We start from the raw sequence: 17,231 nt of genomic DNA, 5'->3' as shown, positions 1-17,231 counted from the left end.
AAAATAACTATTTTCAAAGTACACACATTAAAGATAAGGAATCAAGAAAGACTTGCTACTTCTGAACATATTATATTTTTAATCTGACATTTCAAATAGCTGTAGCATATAAATTAAATCAACATTAACAAATAGAATAAATTGCTTTGAATATAATGATTAAAATAATTCAAGAGTATATTTTCACTCTTGAATGTATTTTAAAATCTTGTTTTATGTATTTTAAAATCTTGTATGTATTTGAATGTATTTTAAAATCCTGTATGTATTTTAAAATCTTGTTTCCCAACCCTGCAAAATACTTAAGGATTTTTAAATGTTTTTCCCAAGAGTTCTACAGTTCATTAAAATAAACTGTAGTAAATGAGCCACATTTAACATGTATGAACATTAATTTCTTTTCCATGAAAGACATATTTCATAGCTATTTAACATTAACACATGATCCACTGACATAACAACTGTAGAACATGGTCCTCCAGTGATATGGACTTGTCTGAACTGGGTGAAACTATGCAGTCTAGCAGGTATCAGATTTAAACATTTTATTGTTAAAGAAAAGAATTCAAAAGATTTATTCCTGGTATGCAAGGCTAGTTAAGTGTTTGAAATCAATTAATGTATTCTATTCCATCAATTGCAGAAAAATTATATAATGATACCAATAAAAAAAAGAAAAATACCATTTATAAAGTAAAAAATAAAACTCTTTGTGGATGACATGACTGTCTATGTAGAAAATCCAAAGAACAGGCCAGGCGTGGTGGCTCATGCCTATAATCCCAGCACATTGGGAGGCCAAGGCAGGCAGATCACGAGGTCAGGAGTTCAAGACCAGCCTGACCAACATAGTGAAACTCCGTCTCTACAAAAAATACAAAAATTAGCCAGGCGTGGTGGCATGCACCAGTAATCCCAGCTACTCATGAGGCTGAGGCAGGAGAATTGCTTGAACCCAGGAGACAGAGGGTGCAGTGAGCCAAGATTGCACCACTGTACTCCAGTCCGGGCAACAGAGCGAGACTCTGTCTCAAAAACAACACCACCACCACCACCACCACCACCACCACCAAAGAATAAAATTCCTGGAAATAACAAGTAATCATAGAAGGGTTGCAGGACACAAGAGATGAATAGATGAAGCAGAAGGGAATGTGAGGGCAGTGAAATTATTCTATATGGTAGCATAATGGTAAATATAAGACACTATAAATTTATCAGAACCCACAGAACTGTTTAACACAAAGAGTAAATGCTAATATAAAATCTGAACTTTAATAATGTATCACTGTTGATTCATCAATTATATCAAATGTATCACACTAATGCAGAATAGTAATAACAGGGGAAATAGTATATGAAGGAGGTAGTGGGTTTATGGTAACTTTCTGTACTATCATGCTCAATTCTCCACAAATATAACCCTATTCTAAAAAACAAAGTAAAGCTGGCCCTCTGTGTCCACGGATTCAATCAGCCTTGGATCAAAAAATATTTGGAAAAGATAAAAATAACAATAAATAAAATAAAAAAGTTCAAAACTACAATATAACAACTACTGACATAGTGGTTACATTGTATTAGGTATTATAAGTAGTCTAGAGATGACTTAAAGTATATGGGAGGATGTACATATATGTGGTTATATGCAAATACCCATTTTTCACAAGGGACTTGAGCATCTGTGGATTTTGGTAATTCAACGAAGGTGCTAGACCCAGTCCCCCACACATACTGAAAGATGACTTTTGCTAATATTTTTTTAAACCACAACAATAACAAAAGAATTACGTATAAAAGTTAAGATGCAAAGTAACATGAGAGCTAACAAATCCAGTAAAATAACATCAAGATGAAAAAATTTGACTTGGAAAGGATGATCCATTTCCACTAACTAGAATCTTCCCAAAGTTAAACTCTGCATGTATAATTGTACAATAAATACTTAGAATTGGATATAATTTATTAGTAAGACAACTGACAACCAAAAAAGCATTTATTATTTGTCATTACCATCAGTTTCCTTCATCTGTCTCGTAGGATTTCTGTCCTTATGATACGTAACATCTGTTAGTCTTTATTACTGAAACATAAGAATTGTAGACTATTCACTGCCAAGAGAAGAGACTATAGGCATTCATGAATTTAATATGCTCTGCTATGCCTACATGTAAGGAAATGTAAAGGCCTATGGCCTGTAGCAATGTGAAAATTTTGCTGAGTCATAAATCTGCAACTGAAAGTCCTGAGAGGCTGGTATAAAAAAGGTCACTTAATTAGTGAGTAGGACTAGTTAGCACACTACTACGTACATCTCAATTCAGCTGCCATTCTAGTAAGACTGCACTGGCAGGCAGATTCTTCTTTCTTGTGAATAATGGTCCCCAAAAGAAAGTCAAGTAACAAAATGAAAACTGAGGTTAAAAAAAGAAAAAAACTAAGAAAGTGGTGACACGTGGGAAGGACAAAGAATATTTAGATAATTTAAGAGTGGTATGTCAAATTTAGGTTGACTTGGAGCTAACATGTGGGAAGTTCACTCTAGATTCTATATAGAAGAAAACAATTCATCAAATACGGCATACACATTCAGGGGAAGACGAAAGATAGTGTACTTATTACACAAAAATATTACTTAGGCGATGCAGAACTCTTTGAAAGGAAAGCAATCCACATGTTTTGTCTACATATTTCCATAAAGCAACAGTGACTAACTAGCAATAGTGTAGAAATTAGTTGAAGAATTTACTAAATGTTTTATCTGCATCTGAATGTAAAAGGGTAAGTGGCATCAGCATTGCCAGACTTATTTCTTTTCTTAGCTCTAGAAAGGAGAAAGGATATAAAGTCAAAATTTCAATGCATAAAAAATGGCTAACAGTAGATAATGACTTTGTAATTATCATTGATCATCATCACTTCCACTGTTAAGACTCAGGTAAATCCATAACTAATATTACTACATATAATGTACTATAGGATAGATTATAGTGGCATTTATGGAATTAAGAGATAAAGATATTTTTTCATTTTATAAGTTAATTTGATTCCATCTTATAGAAAATTTTTATGCTATAAAATATTAAAAATTAGAGATTTAAATGCATCCTTCATGAATTTTTAAAACCTATTACATTTTTCTGCTGGGCACAGTGGCTCATGCCTGTAATCCCTGTACTTTAGGAGGCTGAGGCAGGAGGATCACTTGAGCCCAGGAGTTCGAGACCAGCCTGGGCAACAAAGTGAGACCCCTACAAAAAAATCAGAAAAATTTAGTTGGGTATGGTGGTGCATGTCTGTGGTTCCAGCTACTCCGGAAGCTGAGGCAGGAGGGCTGCTTAAGCCCAGGAGGTTGAGGCTGCAGTGGTTGTGCCACTGTACTCCAGCCTGGGCGACACAGCAAGACCTTGTCTTTAAAAAAAAAAAAAAAAAAAAAAAAAAAAAAATTCCTATTGCAGTTTTCCTTCTGGACGAAACTCCTCCACAAAAAGGATTCTTGATTTTTTTTTTATTTAAATCTCATTTTGCCAAAAGGGGAAATCCTAACTGTTCATGCAATCTACTTGACAACAATAAGCATGCTCTTGGTCTGTTAAGCCATCACTGAAAGCCCAAAAGAAGGGAAGTAAGGGTGAGAAGACTGAGTTTTAAATCATTTTTTAAATCAAAGTAGTAGTAATATCTATGTGTATTTTCACTCTGTCAAAATTTAGAAGTGACGGGAAACCTAGATACAGAAAATGAAGATATATACACTGGATTTTAGGGGGAAAAGCTCTACTTACAACAGAAAACATTATGGGAAAAAAATGTTATCACTGGTATCAGTTATTCACATGAGAAAACTGAGAAGGGGGAGAAAACAACAGTTAAAGCCTCAACTGCTGTAAGTCAACATGTAAATTTTCCAAGTGTGAGTAAAAAAGTGCACTTGAGATAAATACAAAGTGAAAAATACAATTTCAAAGGCAACAATCAAACAAAGTTTTCTTCATAAGTTAAATAGAAAACTAAAAAAGAATAATGGTAGTAACAATAGCCATCATTTATTGAGTGCTTTCCACTTTAATCCTTACCATTACAATACCATAAACTTTATATTATCATTATTTTATTAGGGGTTCAAAGATGTCAAAGTAACTTGCCCAAGATTGCACTGCTAGACAATTAAAGAAGAAACAGGATTTAAACATAAGCAGTTTGACTTAGAGACAACAGCCTTTACTATTCTTAAAGAAAGGCACTCTAAGCTAAGGACATATATATTAGTATATAAAAAAATATAAAATTGAAGAGCAGTAACATGCAGAAAGATATCCGAATAATAATGAGAAGAAAAAAACATATATGAAAGTTAAACTATCTGGCCAAGTGGAAACAAGTGATCTATAAAACTAACACAAAGGGATGAATGATAGGACCCTTACTGACCTGGAAACCTAAAGGAACCTAAAGGCAGGATCTCTGAAAAGTTCTGAATCTGCCTTACTGATAATTTGATAACCCGGAAAGTAGAGTCTGTGTTTGGTAAACTAACTTTTTCGGACCTAAGTATGACCAATAAGAAGAACACAGATATAAACATGGAAATGATGGCTGGGTGCAGTGGTTCACACCTATAATCCCAGCACTTTGGGAGACCATGGCTAGAGGATGGCTTGAGGCCAGGAGTTTGAGACCAGCCTGAGCAACACAGTGAGACCTCTATCACTACAAAAAGAAAAAAAAATTAAAACTTAGCTGGGTGTGGTGGCATGCACCTGTAGTCCTAGCAACTCAGGAGGCTGATGCAGAAAGACTGCTTGAGCCAGGAGTTGGAGGCTACAGTGAACTATGATGATGCCAATGCACTTCAGCCTGGGTGACAGAGAAATACCCTGTCTCAAACAATAAAAACTGTAAATGATGGGAACTTTAGAAATAAGCAACAATGTCATCTTAAAGAATTCATGAAAGCCAGAGCAGGAGATTGGGTAAAATCTGAAAAAAAACTTCAAAACTTTCAAACAGAAAAAGAAGAGGACTCATATACTACCATAGACTGTTATAACTACCATATAACTACCATACTCTGGAGGGATTCTACCATAGCAAAAAAAAAAAAAAAAAAAAAAAAAAAATCCAGCATAAAACAATTTTATTGTGTTGCATGGTTGAGCTTTTATAAATAAGACAGTGCTTCTCACCTTGAATGTGTGTAAAAATAACCCTAAGTTACCTCAAGTCCAACACTAAGACTCTTGACTCAGAATCTGCAGTTGATTTGCATGCACTTTAAAGTCTGAGAAGCACTGCACGTTATCTTCTGATGAATGGATTCCCTTTACAACACTGGCTTCAAGCTATTGTCAAGCTTCTTACTGAATTATTTTAGTGATGGGAAAAGTTACTATTTCCTAAAATTGCTCTTCTCATAGTCAGTTGTGGCTATTAGAAAAGCCTTTCTGATATTACTGAGCTGAGTTTTCTCCATAAAACTCCATTTGGAAATGAAAGGGAAATAAACTATCTCAAATGCTTGGGATTATAATCCCTTGGCCACATTTTTATTTAAATTTTAATTGAAATTGTACTTGCTTAAGGAGTACAACAGGATGTCTGAGAGTCCAACTCAAAGGAGACCCAGTTACAGGAGTGTCCCCACACATTTGTGAGTTTTACCTCCAGGAGCTTACCAGGTTCCCACCACGAATAACTAACGGAGAAAAATCCCCTTATGCTTCCACAGCAGGGGGAGGAGAAAAGGAAGTATTTTGAAATACATCAGAGCTTCTGTTCCCTTAAGAGAAACTATTTAATCATAGTCTAATCTGTTGAGGTTTTGTCAGAGCCTAAGTGACCTGGGGAAAGGGAAATATCCAACTCCAATCAGCTACTCCATGTGGGCAAAGGGAAATACCCAAACCAACCCCAGGCCACTCCAAACAATCCAGGAGTGAGGAGTGGGGAAAACTGAGAAGTCCCTTGTGAAGTTCACAGTCCAGAGGCACAGGCTCACCAAAAGACTGAGACCTAATTATAGTGCTACAGAATGCTTCCCCTCCCACACACCTTACTACCACATTAATAAAGGCCTGTTTACATCAGCTTCGTTAACCCAATACATGTCAGGTTATCAAGAAAAAATTATAAGACTCAGATATGGCAGAGATGCTGGAATTATCAGACCAATAATTAAAAACAGTTATAATATTCTCAGGGCTCTCATGGAGAGAGCAGACAGCATAAAACGGAGAAAGGAGACAGCATAAAAGACAGCATAAAATGGGCAATAAAAGTGGAGAGTCAGAAATTGTAAGAAACAAACACAAAGAAAAAAACACTGTACCATAAATTAAGAATAATTTAATGGACTTAATAGCTGACTGGAAAGAAACTTTTGAGTTTGAGGATCTCTCAATAGAAACCTGCAAGATGAAACAGCAAAGACAAAAAAGATTGGAAGAAATCCCACAGAATATAATATCCAAAATTTACTGTGGAAGTACAAAAGGAGTAAATATGTATAATGGAAATTACAGAAGGAGAAGACAGAAAGGAACAGAAGATATATTTGAAACAATAATGACTGAGAAATTCCCAAATTAATGTCAGACACCAAACTACAGATCTAGGATGCTCAGGGAACATCAATGAAAATAAATGCTCCCTGCCATATACAAACAAAAACCATATCTAGGCATATATTCAGACCACAGAAAATCAAAGACAAGGAAAACACTTGAAAGAAGCCAGGTGGGGGCGGAGGAGGGGACCTTACCTATAGAGGAGCAATTCTGTATACCTTGAAATTATCCTTCCGTAGTGAAGGAGAAATAAAAACTCTCTCAGACAAATAAAAATTGACGAAATCTGTTGCCAATAGGCATGCTATGTAAGAAATGTTTTTAAAAAGTCCTTTAAAGAGAAAGAAACAAAGAGCACTGGAGAAGGATAAGTGAAGGTAAAATAAAAAGTTATTTTTCTTGTTTTTGACTGATCTAACCAGTAACAATTCAAAACAATAAGGGCAACTATTTATTTGAATGTGTGTGGTATATATATGTGCTTATATACACTGTTGCGTAAGTGAAATAAATGACAGCAATGATACAAGTGATGGGAGAGAGGCAGAAAATCACTAAGTACATAGTTGAACTCAACGACTCTATCAATCAACTGCATATAATAGATATCTACAGACTACTTCATCCAACAATGGCAGAATACACATTCTTCTCAAGCTCCTATGGAACATTTGCCAAGATAAAGACTACATTCTGGGCCATAAAACACACATTAACAAACTCAAAAGCATACAAATCATGCAATGATTAAATTATAAATCACTTAACAGAAAAAGATACATAGCTGGAAAGTCCCAAAATACTTTGAGATTAAACAACCCACTTCTAGCCAGGTGCAGTGGCTCATGCCTGTAATCTTTGCACTTTGGGGCGGGGGTGGATCACCTGAGATGAGGAGTTCAAGACCAGCCTAGCCAACATGGCGAAACCCCACCTCTACTAAAAATATAAAAATTAGCAGGGTGTGCTGTAGTCCCAGCTACTCCGGGGACTGAGGCAGAAGAATTGTCTGAACCTGGTAGGCAGAGGCTGTAGTGAGCCGAGATGACGCCACTGCACTAGCCTAGGCAACAGAGCAAGACTCTGTCTCCAAAACAAAAAACAAAAAACAAAAAAAAAAAACACCAACCAACCAACCAAACAAAACCAAAAAAAAAAAAACAAAACAAAACAAAAAAAAACAACCTACACTTCTAAATAACACATACTCAAATAATAAATCTCAAGAGAAATTTTTAAATATTTTGAACCAAATGAAAATGAAAACACAACTTATCAAAATTTGTTGAATACAATGAAAATAGTGCTTAGAGGGAAATTATAACACTGCATGCACATATGGTCATGAGCCATAAGCCACATAACAACATTTTGGTCAATGACAGACCACATATATAAAAGTGGTCCCATAAAATTACAATCCATATTTTGATTGTATTTTTTTCTAAGTTTAGATATGTTTAGATACACAAATCATTATCATTGTGTTACAACTGCTTACAGTATGCAGTACAGTAACATGCTGTACAGGTTTGTAGCCTAGGAGCAATCTGCTATATAACATAGCCTAGATGTGTAGTAGACTATACCATCTTGGTTTGGTAAGTACACTCTATGATATTTGCACAATGACAAAATTGCCAAACATCACATTTATTAGAATGTATCCCCACCACTGACAAATGATTATATTAGAAAAGAAGATCTAAAACCAATAATTTAAGCTTCCACCTTGGTAAACTAAAAATAATAATAATAATAATAAAGCCAAAGCAAGCAGAAAAGAAATAATGAAAATTAGAACAAAAATCAGGTTGGGTGTGGTAGTCACACCTGTAATCCCAGTGCTTTAGAAGCCTCAGGTGGGAAGCTCACTTGAGGCCAGGGGTTTAAGACAAGCCTAGGCAACACAGTAAGACCCCCTCTCTACAAAAAAAAAATGAAATTAGCTGGGCATGGTAGCACATGCCTGTAGTCCTAACTACTCAGGAGGCTATGGCAGGAAGATCCCTTGAGCCCAGGAGTTCAAGGCTGCAGCGAGCTATGATTACATAACTGCACTCCAGCCTGGGCAACAGAGCAAGACTCTATCTCTAAAAACAAACAAAAAAAACAAGAACAGAAACCAATGAAACTGAAAAGAGGGAAATCAAAGGAAAAAAAGTCATGAAAGCAAAACCTGGTTCTTTGAAAGATCAATGCAATCAATAAACCTCTAGTCAGACTAAGAAAAGAAAGGACACAAATAACTAGTATCAAAAATGAAAGAGGGAGCATCACCACAGATCCCATGGACATTAAAAGCTAATCAAGGAATTCTATGAACAACTCTATGTCCACAAATGTGATAACCTAAATGAAAGGAACAATTCTATGAAAGACACAATCTGCCAAAACCCACAGAAGGAAAACAGACAATCTGAATAGATTGAATCGATATTAATAACTTTCCAAAACAGAAAGCACCAGGTATAAAAGTGTTCACTGGTGAATTCTACCATACTTCTCAGGACAAAAGTATACTAACTCTCTACAATCTCTTGAGGAAGAGAAAAATAGAGAGAATACTTCCTAACTCATTCTATGAGGCCAGCATTACCCTAATACCAAAACTGACAAAGATATTACTGCAAAAGAAAACTACAAACCATTATGTCTCATAAATTAGATGTGAAAAATCCTCAACAAAATATTAGCAAATCAAATCCAACATAACAAAAAGAATTACACCCTTGACCAACTGGTGTTTATTACAAGTATGCAGGCTGGTTCAACATTTGAAAAATCAATGTAACCCATCACATCAATAGGCTTAAAAAGAAAAATCTCACAATCATATAAACAGATGCCAAAAAATGCATTTCACAAATTCCAACACTCATTCGAAATAAAACCTCTCAGTGAAATAGGAACAGAAGCGAACTTCCTCAACTCAACTTGTTAAGAAATAGCTACAAAAAAACTTACAGCTAACACCATACTTAATGGGGAGAAACTCAAAATTTTTCCACTAAGTTCAGAAACAAGGCAAGGATCCCCCTCTTTCCACTGCTTCCAACATAGTACTGGAAGTCCTAGGTAATGCAGTATGACAAAACAAGGTATTCAGATTGGGAAGAAAGAAATAAAACTGTCTTTGTTAACAAATGACATGATCATCTAAGTAGAAAATCCAAAAGAACCAACAAAACACTCCTGAAACTAATAAGTGATTACAGCAAGGCTGCAGGATACAAGGTTAATATACAAAATTCCACCACTTTCCTGTACACCAGAAATGAACCCATGGAATTTGAAATTAAAACACAATACCATTTACATCAGCACCCCTAAAATGAAATCTTCTGATATAAATCTAACAAAATATGTTCCATGTTTATATGAAGAAAACTACAAAAGTATAATGAAAGAAATCAAAGAACTAAATTAGAGATATTCCATGTTTATGGATAGAAATACTCAGTTTTCTTAAGATGTCACTTATTGCCAACTTGATCTACAGATTGAATGCAATCCCAATCATAATCCCAGGAAGCTATTTTGTGGATATCAATAAGATGGCTCTAAAGTTTATACAGAAAGGCAAAGGATCCAGATAAAGGCAACACAATACTGAAAAAGAAGATCAAAGTTAGAAGACTGAAACTAGTCAATTCTCAGACATACTATGGGAGGTGAAGCTTGCAGTGAGCAGAGATCGGGCCACTGCACTCCAGCCTGGGTGACAGAGCAAGACTCCATCTCAAAAAAAAAAAAAAAAAAAAAAGCTACAAAGCTACAGTCATCAAGATGTGGTGTGGGTGAAAGAAGAGACAAATAGATCAAAGGAACCAAAGGCATGCTTCATGAAAGAATAAGAGACTAAACATTATTACTGAAATTAAAAATCTTGCTCTGTAAAAGACATCGTTCAAGGCGAAGAAAAGCCAGAGAGTGAGACAATATCTGCAAAAGAAACATCCGATAAGGACTACAAAGAACTCCTTTTTTTTTTTCTCTCACTCTGTCTCCCAGGCTAGAGTGCAGTGGTGCGATCTCCACTCACTACAAGCTCCGCCTCCTGGGTTCACGCCATTCTTCTGCCTCAGTCTCCCGAGTAGCTGGGACTACAAAAAAATGCCCGGCTAATTTTTTGTATTTTTAGTAGAGAGGGGGTTTCACCGTGTTAGCCAGGATGGTCTCGATCTCCTGACCTTGTGATCTGCCTGCCTCAGCCTCCCGAAGTGCTGGGATTACAGGCGTGAGCCACCGCACCCAGCCCAAAGAACTCTTAATATTCAACAATAAGAAAAGAAACAACCCAATGGAAAAAAAACAGGCCGAAGACCTTACAGACACCTTACCAAAGAAGACATACAAACAGTAAGTATATAAAAAGATCCTTCACATAATATGTCATTAGGGAAACTGAAACTTAATAAAATACCACAATACCACCAATTGGTGAAAATGTGGAGCAACAGAATTCTATTCATTGCTTGTGGGAATGCAAAATCATACAGACACTTAGGAAGACAGTTTGGTAGTTTTCTACAAAATTAAACAAACTTTTACCATACTGTCAGTAACTGGCATTTATTCAAAGGAGTTGAAAACTTATGTCTACACAAAAATGTGCATACAGATGGTTATAGTAGCCTTATTCATAACTGTCCAAACTTGGAAGTAACCAAGATGTGCTTCAGCGTATGAATGAATAAACCAATAAACCATGGTGCATCCAGACAATGGACTATTATTCCATACTAAAAAGAAATGAGCTATCAGGTCGTCAACATATATGGAGGAAACTTAAATGCATATTACTAAGTGAAAGAAAGCAATGTGAAAAGGCTACTTACTACGTGATTCCAACTATACAAGATTCTGGAAAAGGCAAAACTATGGAGAGAGTAAATAGATCAGTGGTTGCCATTGATTGGGGGTAACGAACAATGAAAACGTGGGGCACAGAAGATTTTTTGAGCAGTGAAAATACTCTGTATGATAATACAATGGTGGATACATGTCAGTATACATCTGCCCAAATCCATAAAATGTACAATACCAGGAGGGAACCCCCAATGTAAACTATAGACTTTTGGGTGATAATTACGTGTCAGTTTAGGTTCATCAATTGTAATAAATATACCACTCTGGTGGGAGACGTTGATAGTGAAGAAGGCTATGCATGTGTGAAGGTGTATGAGAAATCTCCATACCTTTCATTCAACTTTACTGTAAACTTAAAACCGCTCTAAAACTAAAGTTTATTTTTAAAAAGCTGCAAATATAAGAAAATGTGTATTTTTACAATCTTGCAATAGCAAAAGTCTTTCTAAGTAACACCTTTACAAAATCTAAGAGTCACAAAAAAAAAGTGTGATGTATTTGACTGCACTAAAATTAAAAATTTTGCTAGGAAAAAAAATCACCATAAATTCAACAGGCAAATGATCAAGGTGAGCAAGGATATACACCACATAGGACAAAGGTTGACTTCCTTAATGTATTAAAAGGTCCTATCCCACATTTCGTTAATAAAAAGACTAACAATTCCATGAAAATTTGACAAAATTCATAAATAGGGAGCTCATTTTTAAAGTGGCTTATGAAAATATGACAAAGGCACAAATTCATTCATACTTAAAGAAATGAAAATTAAAGCAATCACAGTATATTTGTCACCTATTAGAATAGGAAAAAAGAGACCCGACAGTAGTGTTTGCAGCAGTATAACAATACATGCATTCAAATATTTTCTAGTACATATAAACTGTGAAATCTCTTTGACAACCTAAAATCTACTCAAATTTAAAATAAACATGCACTTCCACTTCCAGAAATTTGTCCTCAAGAGATAGTGTCACCTCTCTGCAAATATATACAAGTATTTGATCATTTCAGCATTATTTCTAATAAAAAGACTATAAACCTAAATACTCATCCAGAACTAATTACATTCCTACTATCTAGTCATGAAAAAAAAAATAAAGTAGATGTACAGTGATCTGGAATGAACTCCGACATACTGTTAAGTGGCAAAGCAAAATTATATAACAATGTATATGTATGCTTCCTTTCTTTGAGTTCTTGCTGTACTATGTGCTTCCACCTTTTTAAAGGAGGTGAATTACATGTTAGCTTCAATCACATGAAATCACCAAAAGTTACCAATTACGTGATTCTGTCTATATGATGATACTTTTACAAAGGCACAGACTGTTTCTAGAAAGATAAGCACATGCTAGTTAACAGTGGTAACTCCTAGGGAAGAAAACTGGCAGTCTGAGATGAGAGGGCTACTTTATACTCTTTCGTACAACTTCAACTGTTTATCACATGCATATATTCCTTTTTCCAACAAAAATACTAAAGTAACTTTAATATGTAAACAGATAAGCAGGAAAGGACAACTTTCCTCTCTAGGTTGCTGAAATTTTTCTTTGCTCTCCACTCAGATGGAAATTATATTAAGAATGTTCTACATCTGATAGCTATATGAAGAAGGGTGAAATTCTGAAGTTTTAGAGTCATACTGGTGGTAAGTAGAGACATATGGTTAATGTGACTTCTAAACATATTTCCTATTTTCCTTTCCTAAGAAAGCTCACATTTGGAGATATATTCCCTAGTCTGAAATTTAAGTCCCTATCTCCCACAAGTGAACGTAAGAGTGTTCTACTGAAAAGTAAAACCTCAGTTAACTGGTAACCTGTGCCACCTCAAATTTTCAAAACTAAAATAAAATCCAGCTTCTTACCAACGAAATTCTACATGTCAGAATGAAAAAAACAAACCATTTTAAATTATATGGTAATCAAAAAAAACTTTTAAAAATGTTTATTCCTGCTTTAATATCAGTTTCACTCTCAAGTAGAGCCTTGTGAATGAAAATATAGAAATTCTGAAAGGCCAGTGTTTAGGTAAATAGCCAATGACAAGTACACTTTCTTCCTCTACAACTACAGTTCCTTCTCTCATCTTTTCCTTTTATGGACTCCTCTAGAACTTCTAATCTGTATCACACAAATTAGTATTTCACTTGTGCTACCCTTCCTAGGTTCCATCATAGTGTTAGAACTACTAACTTGTTTTTCCAATCATATTTTAAAGTCCCTGACCATATATTCAAGGAAAAAAGAATGGTTCCATATAATCAACATTCTCTATTCAAAAATAGCTAGCCTCCAAAAAAAAAAGTATTTGTAAGGAAAATATGTCACTTTCAAGAAGTCCTTGATCCCTCAAATCACCATATCTAAATAGTTTTAGTTATCAGCAACATGATGCAAAAAAAAAAAAACCTAACCAAAAGGTTGTAAGTCATATTCCTGACTTGTCCCCAGCAAACTCATGTTGAAGTTTGATCACCAATATGGCAGTGTTGGAAGGTGGCGCTTTTAAGAGGTGATTAGGTCATTACAATGGATTAATGTCTTTCTCAAAAGACTGGGTTAGTTCTCATAAAAATGGATTAGTTCCTGTGAAAGAAGGTTCTTACAAAATGAGGTTGCCTCTCTTGTTTTGCCTTTTTGGCATGTGTCTGGTTCCCCTTCTGTGCTCCATCATGTTTTGACATAGCATGAGGCTATCACCAGAAGGTGCCAGACACTGCTGCCCAGTCTTGAACTTCTCAGCCTAGAGAACCTCTTTTCTTTATAAATTACCCAGTCTCAGGCCTTCTGCTATGGTAACACAAAACAGATTAAGATTGGTTCTTAATTGGTTCTTTCATATAAGTGAATACTTTGGGACTCAATCACAAATAGTTTTGGCTACTGCAATATCCTCATATTAATACTTTAATAAAACAATGTTAACATATACTGAAGATAAAGTTCCATCTGAGCCACAACCACAACAATAATAATAACACCTAACATTCACTGAATTTTAACTATGTGCAGGTACTATTATAAATATTTTAGAGATATCAATTTATTTAATTCTTATAAACACCCTAGAAGAATATCATCACATTTTAAAGATGTTAAAAATGAAGGAAGTTAAGTAAATTGTTCAACATGACATGGCAAGTAAGCAACAGGATTCAAACCTAAGAAGTCTGGCCTTGAGACCCACTGCTAACCATCACACCATACTGCTTCCCTCTGCCAAGCTAACAATAAGAGATCCCTTGATAGGATTCTTAAAATGCAATTTTTACTACGAATAAAATCTCTAAAAATAAAAAAAAACTACCAAATTTAATTATTCCTTAGCTGAGTGAAAAAAAAATCACACTGTACTTCCTTAATATTTACATACCAATGTTCATTGCAAAAAAAATCTTGTAGAAAAAAAAAGTTTTTATACAAAACTTTACATGTAGTACATGTATTTACCTGGCAAAAACTTCAAAGTTTGCAGCATCTGTCTTTCCTGTGAGAAATCCACCATTAAATGAGTCATGTTGTCACTGACCTTTGGTTTCAAAGAAAGGCGAAAGGCTGAAGCCATTGTGACTCTATGGTAAACACAAACATACTTTTTAAAATAAAGGAATAGGAAGTATCAAATCATATTTAATTTATAAAATGAAAATACAAATTATATCACTAATAATTTCAGAGATTCTAATAAAAGTGAAATAGAAATTTGCTCTTAGTCTTCAAAATTAACTAAATAAAAAACTACAAAATGTCTTTTTAAAGACATTTAAGACAACTGGTTAGCAACTTTCCTCCCAATTTTTGTTAAATTGCATATATACAAATAACATAACAAGTATCCAATAAAAATAATCTTTACCAAACTCAACACTCATCTGAACCTCTGTACATTCAATCTTAATGACTTCCTGATGCCAGCCTTACTCCTTTTCATATGCCAGATAATGAACTTAAATTCATTTATATTCATTTGAATCACACCTTGATTCAAACATTCTCCCTAGTAACAAGAGCTACTCCATGTACCCTCAAATAAGAGTAGAGGTAGATTGACCTAATATTGTATAGTTTGGTAGTTGCTAAAGATAGGCCATGGATAAGAAAGGAGAGAAGTGAAATCATTATCAATGAATACCATACTAGGTGTCACTCTGATCTATCAACATCAGCTACAGGGAAGCCTACTATAAGAAACAGCCCTGTGAAAAATTATATGCCATGGAAATAATAGGAATTCAATAAACATTTACTAGATGAATGTGGAGGGGAAAAAAAAAAGAATAAAGCCACTTTATCCAAAGTACAGAGAGTCTGTAGTCCATTAAAACCGGAGATTAAAAGAAATCCTCTAATCCTATTAATTTGTAATTTTATCTCTAATTTCAATTTTTCATATTCTAATAAATTTCCACGAGTATCACAAAGTAAGCCCCTTACTATCTTTGGTTCAAGAATGATCAGAAGTACTACAGGTGAACACTGTCCTCCTAGTACACAATTTGGAAGGGGAAGGAAACAGAGCTGGTGGGACAAGGGGAATACTAGGCCTAGTCAATTGGATCTGCCAAATCAATTGGATCTGCCAAATCAACTGGATCTGCCAAATCTACACAAGAAGTTAATGAAATGAAAGATGTCAAACTTGCTATATTCACTTATTTTAGGATGAAAAATGTCAGACTGTTTCTGTATTTATTTTACTTCATTTCAAAACTAGTAATAATTTAATAGTAACAATGAGTAAACAACAGTTTATGTGTTTATCAAGAAGAAAGTGCTATACTGAAATATAATTTACAGCAAAGGGAATTCACACTGACTGAAGGCTTACTATATGCCAAGTATAATTCTGATTATTTCATGCATATTATGCTCAGCTGTTTGTCTCTCAAATAATACAATTTCAATAAAAAGGAACAAATACTAAGTCCTATATATGTTATTCTTTACAGCCCCAAGTATCTTTTGATTCAAGGACATGTGAAAGAGCTACAGTCAGATATGTACTTAATAAATGCTCACTGAATCAGTGAATAGGTTAGAACCTACTTGGTTCATTCAAAACTGACTAAATATTAAAATGTTTACTGAGAAATGTTGAGAAAAAAATCTGAAAGTATTTTAAAGAACTTAAAACCTTAAACCTGTAAGATTTGATTCAATCACCATGACATCAAAGAAAAAGAATATGCCCCATAAATGCATTAGAAAGGCTTATCAAAGCTTAAAAAAAAAAAAAAAAACAAGAACAACTCTTATTTTCTAGACAACGAAAACTTAAGTTTCCATGAATCAATTTAGATGGGCAACAATGCTACAATCTTTCAGAAGATTAAACTTTAACTGCATGTATTTAGACATGTGCCTCAAAGACCAAACTAAACATCGAAAATTCATTAGATAATTCTCTATACTACAGGATCTATGAGGCTAGGTATGTTTTAATTCCCCTTGATTTTCTTAGTTCATTTCTACTAGCACAAGGTAAATTCAAAGATCCTTTGCTCCTGATTTTTGCAAAGAGAAAATAACTACAAAACATAGTTTTAATTTCCTCAAACTACCTAATTAACTTGATTCTTTCATAACTCCTCTCTTTCAAGAACCAATAACTCCTGCAATATACCTCAACTAATCATATTCCAATATTATTAAGTCCCCAGAAGTACACGCCAGTGATTCTATAAAGTTGTAGAGATGTGCTATTATCTTATTTCTATCCTGAGTTTTCTCTCTTAATCCTGCTGTTCCTCTGCGTAACTTTTACCATAGCAAATGATAAATAATGAGT

At 34.6% G+C, this 17,231-nt stretch overlaps 1 protein-coding gene across 6 annotated transcripts in view; it reads right to left on the bottom strand.

The window, feature by feature from the left end:
• FSD1L (fibronectin type III and SPRY domain containing 1 like) overlaps nucleotides 1–17,231 on the bottom strand; it is an 89,071-nt gene that overhangs the window by 35,488 nt on the left and 36,352 nt on the right. For all 6 annotated transcript variants that reach the window (XM_037983150.2, XM_037983089.2, XM_037983092.2 and 3 more), the window contains one exon: nucleotides 14,894–15,015. In XM_037983150.2, coding sequence (XP_037839078.1) covers nucleotides 14,894–15,015 — 122 coding nt within the window. The remainder of the gene's footprint in view (nucleotides 1–14,893; nucleotides 15,016–17,231) is intronic.

This window comes from Chlorocebus sabaeus, chromosome 12 (assembly GCF_047675955.1).
Source record: "Chlorocebus sabaeus isolate Y175 chromosome 12, mChlSab1.0.hap1, whole genome shotgun sequence".
In the NCBI taxonomy this organism is placed as follows: domain Eukaryota; kingdom Metazoa; phylum Chordata; class Mammalia; order Primates; family Cercopithecidae; genus Chlorocebus; species Chlorocebus sabaeus.
The sequence above is the reverse complement of the archived record's forward strand: the minus strand, read 5'-3'. Positions and strand labels throughout refer to the sequence as shown.